The 14,857-nt window shown below is 45.2% G+C and overlaps 1 protein-coding gene across 5 annotated transcripts; it reads left to right on the top strand.

Moving 5' to 3' along the window:
* The first annotated feature begins 217 nt into the window (after nt 1-217).
* egfl7 (EGF-like-domain, multiple 7) lies at nt 218-14,837 on the top strand. 5 transcript variants are annotated; one of them, XM_010878290.5, is made up of 9 exons: nt 218-412; nt 6,068-6,321; nt 7,195-7,320; nt 8,970-9,082; nt 9,237-9,329; nt 9,817-10,023; nt 12,245-12,321; nt 12,463-12,668; nt 14,024-14,837. In XM_010878290.5, the coding sequence occupies exons 2-8, from the start codon at nt 6,242-6,244 to the stop codon at nt 12,649-12,651; spliced, it is 885 nt and encodes a 294-aa protein (XP_010876592.2). In that variant the 5' UTR covers nt 218-412; nt 6,068-6,241; the 3' UTR covers nt 12,652-12,668; nt 14,024-14,837. The 5 variants fall into 5 exon arrangements, with proteins under 5 accessions (XP_010876592.2, XP_010876593.2, XP_010876590.2 ...); XM_010878291.5 differs by having other exon boundaries at nt 9,234-9,329; nt 12,463-12,625; XM_010878288.5 differs by having other exon boundaries at nt 9,234-9,329.
* The last annotated feature ends 20 nt before the right edge of the window (nt 14,838-14,857 follow it).

Raw genomic sequence — 14,857 nt, 5'->3', positions numbered from 1 at the left:
TGTAGGCAATAATGTGGACAGAACAAAGTTTCAAAAAGTGATTCACAAAGCGGTTTGAGCAGGATGGAGAGTGTTTGTGTAGTAGAAAGGTTTTATCAGCGCGAAACACTCACAGGAATTCCGGTTTGGGGATTGTCCATCCAATTCCTGCTTTCCACAGGAAGCTCTGCATAAAAAGCAACTGAATAACGCCCAAAGGCATTTCATTTCTCGCCAGTCGATTCACGGGAGCGTCTACAAATTAACGTCGAGATTTTATTTTAATAAAAACAGTGGGGATAAGCTTATAAGAAATGTTAACAATGGACGACTCTTCCAAACCGGCTGCTAAGAGGTACGGGTTGGTTCCCATGGGAGCCTCCGCTCAACGCGCGTGCAGAGACGCACCACCAAATGACCTTATACTGAGGGGGTAAGAAAGGTTAATTATTTCGTTTATCCTAAAAATGATTTTTTTTTACGTTTACCAGTAGGCTATAGGCCTACCTATGTTCTATATTTCGAATGTGTTGAAAAGTTGACCCATGAGCCATTTTCTAGGTCTACTGCCACCAGTCCAAGAAAATCAAGGCCGAATTAGATTCAATATTGCACATGCACAGCTAAACATAAACCTCTTGCAAAGACGCCACATCAATTGGATCGGTTCAGCGCAATCCGGCCACCGCCAACCATGACCATGGGCGCGAAACAGAATAGGCCCTGCACCGGCCTTCTCTATTGATTCTAGTAATAACACGTGGCTACTCGTTACAATTCCGAAGCTGCCATCCATTCACATGATCCACATGGGCAAAATTACTTTTTTGCATTCCTCACGGTTGTTTGTCTTATTATTATCGGACTGCCTCCATAAAGCCTATATTTTCTATCGACCTTGGCTTTATACAATCTCCACAGTGAAGCATTTTGGGAATATTTTATTCCTCATAAATACTAATCTGTTATGCTCATTTAAATAGAAATAGACCAAATACGTCGCGGGTGTGTCACAGTGGCAGTATTTGAGGGATGGATAACTTTGGGAAAATACCTTGATGCTTTAGGTGATATGCCTACGTGATTCATTCAATGCACTCTTTAAGTATTATGCGAATATTTTTTACGGTAAATATATATATATTTGTTTTCTAGCTGACATCTGAGAATGACATAGGCTTTAGCAACTATTACATTCCACATTATATTTGATCCCACCTTTCAACAAAATATATTTTGTCAGAAAGTATTACTAATTTCCCCAGGTAAGCTGGCCATATGAGCTGACAATAGACTCATGCATGTTTTCATGGGGATTTTGCCATAAGGAGCTATAGCCTTCAGCGTTTTCAAGAGTCCTTTCTTATTGTAACGAAACTATAGTTTACTCGCTATTGTCCGTGTTAGCGCGCAATAGCCTACAATGAATTCTGATGACGTAACGTGGAGGGTACCCCTTCGTCTCCAACAACATTCCCTGGACACCCATGGCTAGAGCTGTAGGAGCTTCAGCCGCGGGTACCCCATCCGCACTCTGACAGTTGGTAGGCTAGGCTTGTAGGCAACTCACCGAAACAAAACCTGCATGTGGACTGATAGAGAATTATTAGGCTATAGCCTATGCAAAACAACTCACATGGGATGTTTAATACAGGAAGTGGAACATAAAAGGCATCATTTTCTTTTTTACAAAAAGGTATGATAATTTCACATTTTGGACTCGGAGAGTATGTTTTGGCTACTTGGCTGTATATGAAACATCTCTAAATTAAACTGTGAAGGATATCGCCACAGTACAACAAGGAGCATAGAGGAATTACTGTCCTACTTTCATTCAGTTTCAGCGTATATTGCGCAAATGTATTCTATGTATGCCGCTTGCAGTCTTATCACTTTTAGATTTTCTTTGTGACTTATTAACATATTCAGTAACGTTTACACATGGTTTATACTGAGAATAACTGGATATTTCGTTAATTCCCTAACGTTGTTCAATATGTGTGTGTGTTTGTGTGCGTGTGCGTGCGTGTTTTGCCTGTTTTTTAGAAAGAGAGATGGAAAGATAATATTTGCCTCAGAAGCGTGTTTGTGTTGTGATTAATTGTAAAATACTGCCGTCTGTTGGTCACTGGAAGAAATGTGAACGTGTGTCTGGTGACAACTTTATTACCACGACGATGCATTGACTAGGCCAGAGTAATGAGGGACATGTCCCATGATCCGGACTGTCTTGGCACATATGCAATGGCATGGATATACCAGTCTCATTACCAGCAATGTAAATATTATAATTTCTCAGCTAGCTCAATATTTAGCCAAGTTAAGAGAACTTGATTAAGCCATTCATCAGCCCAGGTGTAGCTGTTCTGTTTATTTGGCTTGGCAGGATCTGATTTGAGTAGTGTGTTTGCATTTGGCGAGAGTTCTGATTGAATACCAGTGTGCCCTGAGGATCATTCTTCTATAGGATCTTTTTTAAATTTTTCAATGAATCTGTAATTGGCCGTGGCTGCCTTCCCCTCTCTATCTTCCCCTGGGGAGGAACCCTCAGACAGAAGCCGCCTGTCCTTCCACATACCCAACCCTCAATAACCCATCCATCGTCACAACCCTGTGATCTTGGCCTGTTTTGTTGAATGCTGATTTCACTGAAGCCATTAGAGAGGTCTTCCACTATACCCAGGGCTTCACAGACACAATGGACAGACACGCTCCCAAGGTCTCCGCAACCACCATAATCACCAGCCTCTCTCTCTGTCAGCATAGACCTCTGTGCCTGGATGGGGTGACCGGTAAACCTTAAAGAACACATATTGGAGCCTGGGGTAAAGCGAGAGCTGCTGCCTGTAGGGCCATATTGTGCTTTGTCTCCTGTGTATGTATGGTCAGTATCGTGTTGTGCCTAGTGTGTCGGGAGGGTGGACCAAGACATCGGCTGCCTTCTTGTCTCAAGCTGTTTCTCTAAACCCGGATCACGTCTGTAGAAAAATATTGTATGGAAGCAACAGTGAGGTAGGTTCAATTATGTGTTGATGTCAGCTGTATCTCACCCAATAATCTGTATCTCACCCAATAACATTTTATTTCCTGTTGGAGAATTTGGCTGTTGGCTGCGGAGGTCAGTCTCATAGCCCTACATTCAACTAGAATCTAATCCTCAGTGCCATCAGTACTTCACAGCTGCCTGTGACGTTCTCAGATCACATTAGATACTTAGACAGCGATGCAGCAGTTCACAATAAGGGCTTCATGGCTACTTCAGAGGTGCACTCCATCTACTCTAAAGTTAACAAAGATCCAAAGTCCGGCACTAAGTTTGGATGCAGGCTAATTCTGTTTCCTGTCAAGCTGGCTGCTTGTCCAGTAAGCCCCAGGCTAAGTGCATCTCTTCTGGGTCACATTTGTGTAATGCCAGAGGCTACATGAGAACAGGCAGGAGTTACCTCCTGCTATAGCTCCACATGGAGGGTGTTGATTATGTGCTAGTCCTTCATTCTCGTAAGAGGCAGGTCACTGTGAGGTCACCCTGGCCTCGCGCACTATCTGTGTGTGTTTCCCAGATTAGAGTGTTTGTGGGTTAATAGATATAGAGATGTACTGGGTGGTCAGGTGTTTAAAATAGAAACCCCTGAAGCAGAACACTCTTGGGACTTTTTGGCTCCATTCTGCATGCCGAGTAGCATCCTATTCCGTACATAGCACACTACCTTTGACCACCAGGGCTCTGACTGGCTGACGTGGCTGGCAGCTCACCCGGCCCATGCATACTGGCCAAGGATCAGGTGGCACCCTTAGCATGGATTTCCTTGGCTCCTTAGAGGAAGACATGTCACAATCTTCAACTCTCCCTACAGTGTTGGGAGTTGCTGCAATGAGAATGGGGTTGTAGGTATTGGGGAGGGGACAAAGTAGGAGTGGTTACAGTAACTAACTGTGTTCTCAGTAGAGAGGGTACAGTAACTAACTGTGTTCTCAGTAGAGGGGGTACAGTAACTAACTGTGTTCTCAGTAGAAGGGGTACAGTAACTAACTGTGTTCTCAGTAGAGGGGGTACAGTAACTAACTGTTCTGAGTAGAGGGGGTACAGTAACTAACTGTGTTCTCAGTAGAGGGGGTACAGTAACTAACTGTTCTGAGTAGAAGGGGTACAGTAACTAACTGTGTTCTCAGTAGAGGGGGTACAGTAACTAACTGTTCTGAGTAGAGGGGGTACAGTAACTAACTGTGTTCTCAGTAGAGGGGGTACAGTAACTAACTGTGTTCTCAGTAGAAGGGGTACAGTAACTAACTGTGTTCTCAGTAGAGGGGGTACAGTAACTAACTGTGTTCTCAGTAGAAGGGGTACAGTAACTAACTGTGTTCTCAGTAGAAGGGGTACAGTAACTAACTGTGTTCTCAGTAGAGGAGGTACAGTAACTAACTGTGTTCTCAGTAGAGGGGGTACAGTAACTAACTGTGTTCTCAGTAGAGGGGGTACAGTAACTAACTCTTCTGAGTAGAAGGGGTACAGTAACTAACTGTGTTCTCAGTAGAGAGGGTACAGTAACTAACTGTGTTCTCAGTAGAAGGGGTACAGTAACTAACTGTGTTCTCAGTAGAAGGGGTACAGTAACTAACTGTGTTCTCAGTAGAAGGGGTACAGTAACTAACTGTGTTCTCAGTAGAAGGGGTACAGTAACTAACTGTGTTCTCAGTAGAGGGGGTACAGTAACTAACTGTGTTCTCAGTAGAGGGGGTACAGTAACTAACTGTGTTCTCAGTAGAGGTGGTACAGTAACTAACTGTGTTCTCAGTAGAAGGGGTACAGTAACTAACTGTGTTCTCAGTAGAGGGGGTACAGTAACTAACTGTGTTCTCAGTAGAGGTGGTACAGTAACTAACTGTGTTCTCAGTAGAGGGGGTACAGTAACTAACTGTGTTCTCAGTAGAGGTGGTACAGTAACTAACTGTTCTCAGTAGAAGGGGTACTCCAACCAGGGAGGCACACTGTAGCACTTTGATGTAACATTATACATCAAAAAATAGGTTGGCTATGGTAAGCTTTTCAAGGTGAGGGGCTCTGTTGTTCATTCAAAGAGCAGTGGTGGAAGGAGACTGGAGGCAACAAAAAAACGGCAGAGAGGGTTACCTAGCTGTGTATCATGACTTTTTCGAATCCAGTAAACCTTAGGAGTTATTTGCCGTCAAGTGAAATAAGCGTCAGTACTGGTATGTTAATCACTGCCACATTTTTTATAGTACAGTTTAAAACGTCGTACTGTTCCTCGAAGGCTCTGATTCTACCACTCTTTCTCTCTCTCTTCCTGCATGGGTACCTCCCACGGTGCTCCACTCCAGATCTAAACCCATTCCATTACCATGTTCTAATGTTGTAACCAAGCCAGCTCCTCACTACCATATTAAACCTCAGAGTATTATAGAAGTATGCGTATCAGCTGTTTTAACTTAGACGTTTTATGCATGTTGCTCTCTGCTCTATTTCACACCACCACCCCACAACTCGATTTGAGGTTTTAAGTCAAGCCGCGAGTCTGCCAGTTATCAATGTGCTCAACCTGTCCCGTGAAAACGAATGGTTTAGGGTTTATGGGTTGAGGCCGGTCGAAACGCTGTGTCGAACGCTGTCTAAATGTTCTCCGTCCAGACCCTTCCACTGCAGCGTGATGGTCTTTTCTGCTTTCTAACCCTGGTCGACTCGGGGGGGAAACTGTTGAGGAAGGGAGGAGGAGACGGTGTGGGAGGTTTTCACTGACACAACACAGCTGACGCTATCACAGCCTTCAAGTTCTCACCGAGAGTCTTCAAGTGCCCCCTACGCTCCCAGGACGAGATGTCCGACAGAACGGTGTGGGGAGTGAAACCTATAACATCAGATCTGACAGTGGACTAAGATAGTGCGGTCTCTGATGGGAGAACTTATTTTATGGTTTACATGGTTTCTCTATGTTACTGGGTGGGGTTCAAAGCCCGGTTTTGTGCATCACATGTGGAGTGGGAATGTCAGACGGAAATGCGTGAAATGAGCGAAAAAGAAGTCTCCACTTTCTGACACCTGACCTTTGTGTTCTGTCTCCGTGTGTCCTTACAGGTAGCTGGCATCTTTGTCCTGGAGGAACAAAGCAAGGGGCTCTAACGTCATAGGGAGCCACAGCCTTTATCCCGCCTTTCCTCCTCGTTTTCCTTTCTGACTGAAACTTACCGACAGAGAGAGAGAGAGAGGGTAAGGGAAAGAGCGAGGCGACGTGTGAAAGAAGGGGGAGACATGTACCAAACACTTCTCCTCTCCTCATCTCTCCTCATCCTCCATGTGACGGCCAGTCCACAGTTCCACGGTCACCACGGGTAACCGCTCTCTATTCCACTTCCTGTGTTTGTCGTTGGCTGTTACCTATTGGTTAGGTCTTTGGGGCAGCTCAGCTACATGGCCCTGAGTAAATGCGTACTGACCGGTCAAAGGACCATTTAGCGTTTGCGTCTGTGACTCGTATGGACCACTGAGGTTCAAACCGCATGTCTGGGAATATTACAGCTATGTCAACACTAAGGAGACGCAGGTTCTAGCTTTGAGATTTGAGCAAAGACCAAAACAAACTAGAACCCTCATGAGAGGTCAAAGGGCAATATAAGGTTAGGGGTGACTCAACTCTGACATGCTCAGTGGCCAATGCTCAGTTGGCCAATCAGCATCAATTACATGCCTGTTAACTACCACTTGCACATATTGAGACCTGAAGGTCATGTCTTGACAAGTCAGGGTTAAGACACTTAATGGACTGTTTCATTTCTTGACTGGTAAAGAGATGCCATACCCAGGTTGAAACTCGGTCTCAACCTGTTCCCAGACACAGCACATTGTATAGGTCAATGCTTTGCAGGCAATAGACAGTGAGTGTTGTAATTTCATGTTCTAAACCACAAAGAGCCCTACCAGCTACTTCACTTCACAGAGTTAATTATAGAAAATAAGAATGAAATTGATTTTAACGACTTGCTGAGCAAGCTGTTAAACCTAACACCTATTTAACAACAAAGACTGCCATAATTGAATAATATATGCCGTTTAGTTGATACTTCAACTGTCATTCATAAACAAAATGCTCACAAGAGTGATCCCAGGATTTGAAACCACAGTTCACATATGAGTACCCCTCTTGTCTCTTTCTGTGTGTGTGTGTGGGTTCTCACCTGTGTCCCCTACTTGTTTGTCTGTTGCAGAAGGAGGGTGTGTGGCAGAGAGGTCCGTCACAGCAGTGTTGCCGTGACGACAGAGTCATTTGTCCAGCCTGTTCATAAACCCTACATCACCCTGTGTCAGGGACACCGCCTCTGTAGCACCTACAAGTAAGAGAATCATCTATTGGCTGTCACTGCAAATGCCCCCCCCCCCCCCCTCATCGAACCATGTCAATCACATCACACAGACCTTATCAATCCCCATTTAACTCTTCCCAAACGACCAAACTGCTCAACTGGTACTTTATTTATTAACAAAGGTCCCCAGCTGGACCATATTAAGCACATTCTCTGCAGATCGGCCTCAGCCAACTTCATTCGTTGCATTCATCTGAGACAGAAAACCTTATGGTGTGTTTATGTATTGTTTCTTTGTAATTTGGGCTACGGTTTGGAGGAGAACCCTTTCTGATATGTTTTGACTCAGAGTTGATGAGGAGACGCACTGGCCCTGTCCTCTATCTGATTCTCTCTGTCTCTTTTTCTCACTTTAAACGCAGAAGTGGGTCATGTCAGAATGTACATATTTTGGTGAAATCTAAATATCAAGCATTTTGTGTAACTACGGGAAATGAACAGCCAGCCCACAGAGACCACTGCTGTGTTTATCTTGGACAACCTCTCCCCCTGTGCTTACGCACTCTCGCTATCATTCATTCCCTCCTTCATCTCTATCCTCAATTTCCATTTCCCCTTGTTCTCTCTCTCTCTCGCTTTTTCAAATGTTCTCTCGTTTTCTGTCTTTCAGCAGTTATGTGGGCATGGCAGTAGACTCCTCTTAGCCAAAAACTGGAACGATAAACTTTCTTTCCCACCATGAGACTAATATGATTGATTAATTCATTTGAGGTCATAAGGCTATTTTTCTCCTTTTCTCTCATTCTGCCCTCCCCTTAAATCTCTCTCTCTCTAATGTCTGCCTGGCTGGCTGAGGACAATGCCAGGAAACATTTTCAGTGGATTTCAGTAAGACAGCAGAATCCAGAAATGGTTTGGTGTCAACCACGGCATCCTCCGTCCCTGTCACGCGTGCTTGGTACCCAGTGTTCCACGGTTTATCCAAATATTCCTGTGAATTCAAATGACTTCTTCTACATTCTTCTTTGCTTGCATGGAGAAGAGCTCAGCAGTCAGACGATTTCAACTGAATTTGACCAAATGCTACTTTACAGCGTAACAGACAGTAGACACCATCCCAACCTACAGTAGCTAGCTTGTCCTCAGTACTGACCCTATCCAATCCCTCCTCTCTGTTTTGTCCTCAGTACAGACCCTGTCCAATCCCTCCTCTCTGTTTTGTCCTCAGTACAAACCCTGTCCAATCCCTCCTCTCTGTTTTGTCCTCAGTACAGACCCTGTCCAATCCCTCCTCTCTGTTTTGTCCTCAGTACAGACCCTGTCCAATCCCTCCTCTCTGTTTTGTCCTCAGTACAAACCCTGTCCAATCCCTCCTCTCTGTTTTGTCCTCAGTACAGACCCGGTCCAATCCCTCCTCTCTGATCTGTCCTCAGTACAGACCCTGTCCAATCCCTCCTCTCTGATCTGTCCTCAGTACAGACCCTGTCCAATCCCTCCTCTCTGTTTTGTCCTCAGTACAGACCCTGTCCAATCCCTCCTCTCTGTTTTGTCCTCAGTACAGACCCTGTCCAATCCCTCCTCTCTGTTTTGTCCTCAGTACAGACCCTGTCCAATCCCTCCTCTCTGTTTTGTCCTCAGTACAGACCCTGTCCAATCCCTCCTCTCTGTTGTGTCCTCAGAACAGTATACAGGGTTGCGTACCGTCAGGTGACCAGAGCGTCACCAGTCTCTCACACTTACCCAGAATGCTGCCCAGGCTGGCAAAGACTCCACTCCCACAACTGTAACCATGGTAATTTAGACTTACATCACATTCTTAGCATGTGTGTTTGGCATGTGCAGTAACAGAAAATGTTTTGTACATATAAGGTGTGTGTTTGTGTTAGGGTGGCTGTGTGTGTGAGTGTGTGTTTCTCATTCTCATGTTCCTCGGTCCTCCCCAGCAGTGTGTGGCCAGTCCTGTGTGAACGGAGGCACATGTTTAACACCTAACCACTGTGCCTGTCCTCTGGGCTGGATGGGACGCCACTGCGAAACGGGTACATACACACACGCACGCGCACATACACACATGCGCACACACTTATACGCGTGCGCACACACAAACACGTGCACACCCACACAGTAAATTGTAAGTTTTAATTGTAAGTTTGACCCTAAAACTAAACCCTGAGCCAGAAAATGACTTTTGAAATGTGGGGACATGAAAAATGTCCCCACAAGTCACATTGTTCAGGTTTTAGTATAGTTATGGGGACAAAATGTCCTGACAAGTCACAAAAACAAACACACACACCCGCACACACCCGCACACACACACACACACTTAAGCTTGTACACTCAAGTAGGGCTGCCCAATTTGGATAAAATATGGAATCAAAATATCTTTGGAACCGAAAATTCTAAGTTTGGGATTAAAATATTGCACGTCGCACATCAATCATAATCTGACTAACCCTGCCGCCCTACACTCATAACCATTATCTTTAAAGCCATTATCTCTGTCCCCCTGTGTCATTCTCTCAGATATGGACGAGTGCAGCGAGCGGCAGCCCTGCGGCCATCGGTGTGTGAACGTGCCAGGAAGCTACCGCTGTGCGTGTCGGGAGGGCTACCGGCTCACCGGAGACAGACACTCCTGTGAAAACCTGCCTCCTCCAGCTCCTCCTGCACCTCCTACCCGCACCAGCCAGGCGGAAGCAAAAGATAACCGAACCTCCTCCACCTTTCCAGGTACACCTGTCTCCTTGAGAGTGTCGTTGTGTCAGCATGGTCCAGCCAGGCCTTCTGTGGGATTGACGAAGAGGTCCGACCGGGCCGTGTCCAGCCTCGCGGTCCATTATTACTTTTGGTACGCGCTATGCCAAACTCAACTCGTACCGTGAGTAATAATGCACTGCGACTGGTACAGACTGCAAAATGGTCCGCACGCGGTCAGAAACCATCAACGCGTGGTTTGTCTGTCACATGACCCTGAAGCACCACACTGATAACCAGGATGAAAACCGAGACAACTAGACGGAACAGGAAAGGATCCGTATGCGTTGAGAAGACGGCAGTGACCTGAACCAGGCTGATATTTAATGTTTAATTATAGGTGGATATTTAATTCATAGTTTTCGTCCTTACCTTTAAACTGAAGGAAAACGTCCCACAATAACAAATGTTGTTCCTTCAGTACCGAACTTTCACACGTTATATTTTTTCTAACCGGCTGCGTGTCACCTGAGGAAAATAAAAGTTCACATAGATGTGCTGTTTATGGCGTAACTTAGCAACAGGCTAAAACTCCCCCTTGTGTGGAATCTGGACAGAGCCCAAGGAAATTCCCATTCATCTCTCTTTAGTAGGATAGTTAAGTGCAGTTTGGTGAACATTCCTTCTCTAAAGATTATGTTAACTACACCTCTTCTGTCTGTCTACTCTAGATAGATCAGGGATTAAATCGATAGATTGCAGTATTCATTTTGGATGATATTATATTGATATTGGACTCAATCTGTTAAATAAAAAAAACATTTCTGCACCACTACCAAAACCTTATTATTTTCCTCTGATCGTTTGTTCTCCGTTCTTCTTAAAACGTTTTTTCCAGATGTAGTGAAGTGTACATGATAAATTGACACTCATTGGTGAAACACAAAGACATAAAAACATGCAGTACTGCACAAATAGTATGAGAGGTGGCGTCGCCAAAACCAATGGTCTCCTCTGTAACCTCCCTGTGTTGCCGTCTGTCTATCCAGAGGAAAGGGTTATGACCAAATTCACACAATATGGATCTCCTCAGCCAAATTGAGACACACTACCCCCCCCCCCCCCCAGGGAGAAGGTTGTGAGGAGGTTGTGAACAGGGAGAAGGTTGTGAGGATGGAGGAATGAGGGTTAGAGGGATCTCTTGCCTAATCAGCAGAAAGAGAAAAACAGCCGGGGAAAAACACATGGCAGATATGTGCGCTCAGTGAAAGTGACGCGGGGGTTGCACGGGGTTGGGGGGGGGGGGCGGTTATGTGCAAGCTCACCGCACGGTTTTGTTCTCATGGCCAGGAAAGTGTATGGCCAGCAGCCACGGGATCAGCGTAAGCGACAGAATCGTCTTGATTAAATTTCTTATTATATCCATGGCGTCGCATCTTGATGAAGATCAGCGAGACAAACGTAAATAAATGCTCTGATCAGACAGTAACAACTGCTCCCCCCCTCCCATTTCTTGAGGCTTTTGTTCTTTCGACTTCGCTCTCATTCCAACTCTATCAACCTCATCTGCTGGGGGTCATCGCTCTGCTTCAGCTCTCCTCCACTCCCCCTCTCCCTCTCTTGTCTAAATAATCCACATCTGGGAGGGATTGAGCTGTTCTCAGTCTGGCTTTAGATTCAGGAATAGTTGCAGGGTTCATACCCCAGCGCTCAACCCTTAGCTCTGGGGACCTGTCGTGGGGGACTTAGGGACGCTTGGTGGCTGGTCTTTCTCAGGCCGACCCAACTTACCACTCCTGGTGCTGTAATTGATACAGAACCACACAAGTTTAGAGAAGGCATGATGGACTGTGTGTCTATTCGTAGTGGCCTCTCTGTCAGTTATTTTGTGTCTGTCGCCATATCCCCAAGCCCTTCTGTAGGCTGGTTTAGAGTTTTCCCACCATCTTCAACCCCAATTCCCCAGCCAGTTTGTATTTCATTGGTTTTCTTCCTGGTTATTTCATAGCTATTAAACTGAGATCCCCAGTCTGGTTATGAATCACTCACAGATGTTGGAGCCATTATCTATATCAAAGAGGGAGTCTGTCTTTAGAAGAACTCTTAATGTGTCATACTCACTAAGGTTAACCACCTCTGCACATCCTTCAGCAGAATAATACCTGCCTTTTAATAATAAATGCACTTTCAACTCTGTGTTCAGTTGCAGTGTGTCTTAGATACGTGTGGTCGACAATATGTGTGTATTTGTCTACAGGTGGAGGGTTTGGGCTGGCTGAGAACATCACAGAGGAGGTACAGAGCCTGAAGAACCGAGTTGAGCTGCTAGAGCAGGTAGGACTGTACGCCAATCCTTTACTATTACCCACACACACACAGACAGAAATACACACACACACACACACACATACACACTCCAGCATATGTTCCCCTCTCTTTTCTAAACCTCTTTACCTAACCCTGTCACGTCTCCAGAAGCTCCAGTTGGTCCTGGCCCCCGTCAACAGTCTGTTCCCCATGTCGCTGGACGAGGGCGTGTCTGAGAAGACAAGCTTTCTGTCTCACTCCTTCCAGCAGCTGGACCGCATAGACTCTCTCAGTGAACAGATTGGCTTCCTCGAGGAACGTCTTGGGACCTGTGAGTGGACACACCCCTCTGGTTGAACAGACCAAATATACTGGTTTGTTTGAAATGTTTTTCATAAACACAAACACCGATCAGCCATAACTTTATGACTGCTGACAGGTGAAGTAAATAACACTGATAATCTTGTTATCATGGCACCTGTCAGTGGGTGGGATATATTATGCAGCAAGTGAACATTATGCCCTCAAAGTTGATGTGTTTATAAGCAGGAAAATGGGCAAGCGTAAGGATCTGAGCAACCAAATTGTGATGGCTAGACAACTGCAGCCTTGTGGAGTGTTCCTGGTCTGCAGTGGTCAAAACTGGTCCAAGGAAGGAAAAGCGGTGAACCGGCGACAGGGTCATGGGTGTTCAAAGCATATTGATGCATGCAGGGAGCGGAGGCTGGCCCATGTGGTCCGATCCAACAGATGAGCTACAAAAGGTTAATGCTGGTACTGATAGAAAGGTGTCAGAACACAGAGTGCATCGCAGTTTGTTGTGTATTGCGCAGCATAGCCGCAGACCTGTCAGGGTGCCCATGCTGACACCTGTCCACTGCCGAAAGCACCAACAATGGGCACGTGAGCATCAGAACTGGACCACAGAGCAATGGAAGGAGGTGGTTTGGTCTGATGAATCACGTTTTCTTTTACATCATGTGGATGGCCCGGGTGTGTGTGCATCGCTTATCTGGAGAACACATGGCACCAGGATGCACTATGGGAAGGAGGCAAGCCGGCAGAGGCAGTGTGATGCTTTGGGCAACGTCCTGCTGGGAAACCTTGGGTCCTGCCATTCATGTGGATGTTACTTTGACACATACCACCTACCTCAGCATTGTTGCACACCATGTGCACCCTTTCATAGCAACGGTACTCCCTGATGGCATTGGCCTCTTTCAGCAGGATAATGCGCCATGACACAAAGCAAAAATGGTTCAGGAATGGTTTGAGGAACACAACAATGAGTTCAAGGTGTTGACTTGGCCTCCAAATTCCTCAGATCTCAATCCAGTCGAGCATCTGTGGGATGTGCTGGACAAAAAAATCTGATCCGTGGAGGCCCTACCTCACAACTGACAGGACTTGAAGGATCTGCTGCTAACGTCTTGGTGCCAGATACCACAGCACAGCTTCAGAGGTCTAGTGGAGTCCATGCCTCGATGGGTCAGGGCTGTTTTGGCGGCAAAAGGGGGACCTACACAATATTAGGCAGGTGGTCATAAAGTTATGGCTGATCGGTGTAAATCAGACAGAGAATGATCCAGAAATCAGGTGTTTTACTGTTTTTTTTATGTTTAATGATTATACCCGAAGACAGAAAGGACCTTAAAAAGGAGGGATTTGGTTGACTATAGATAGTAACATTGATTTGTCTTCTGCTCTGTCTTTTTTGTCATTGCAATAGGTTCCTGCCAGGAGAATTAGACACAGAACAGGACTCGGTGACCCTCTTCACACAAGTCTGAATCCATAAAATAATGACAGTAGAAATGGAATGGAGGTCCTGGCACAACAATAAGAGAAAAGGAAGTACAGTTGCAGAACTGAGGCCTATTCAGGGTATTTCTGTTTTTTTTGTTGATCCAGAGTTTCCCATCCATTAACTCTGGCTCAACAATGGGCAACCTGTTGTGTTGTACCTATTACTAATCCATACAACCAAGCCAAGTAGGTTTCCCATAGATACCTGACAGGACCACAGAGAGCAGTAGTAAGGCTTCTGCACATGACAAGGTTACAGGGGCCTCATTCTCCCATTACCGTATTAATGGAACATCTACCTGAGAGTCATAGGTCAAAAAGCCATTAAGACACTAAAATGTCTGGCTTCTGTGTTTTACATTCAAATCAGTGCAACTGGGTCTACTGTTGTAAGGCACGTATGGCCGTCTGTATTTATCTATTTAAGTTATAATTCCATGTACTTATTTTATAGAGCAATTAGATAGTTGGCTTTTAATTGTTTACTTAATTTTGTAACTTTTTCTAATAAAATGGTATCATAAAAAATGTCAAGTGGATTTAGTGTGTTCTATACAGTGCTCCATGTGCTGTCTAATACATACCGATGTTTCTGTGCAATCAAAGAATTCTGCATCATCGATATTAAGTGGGTCCTACAAAGGGCTTCAACGTTGTTGTCGAACACAACACTGACAGGACAAAATGCAAATGGAAGCTCACACAAATTGCTTTGTTGAAATGTATACAATGTTTCTATGAGTTATTTTTCTTGATA

This window comes from Esox lucius, chromosome 14, assembly GCF_011004845.1.
Source record: "Esox lucius isolate fEsoLuc1 chromosome 14, fEsoLuc1.pri, whole genome shotgun sequence".
Classification (NCBI taxonomy): Eukaryota; Metazoa; Chordata; class Actinopteri; order Esociformes; family Esocidae; genus Esox; species Esox lucius.
The sequence above is the reverse complement of the archived record's forward strand: the minus strand, read 5'-3'. Positions and strand labels throughout refer to the sequence as shown.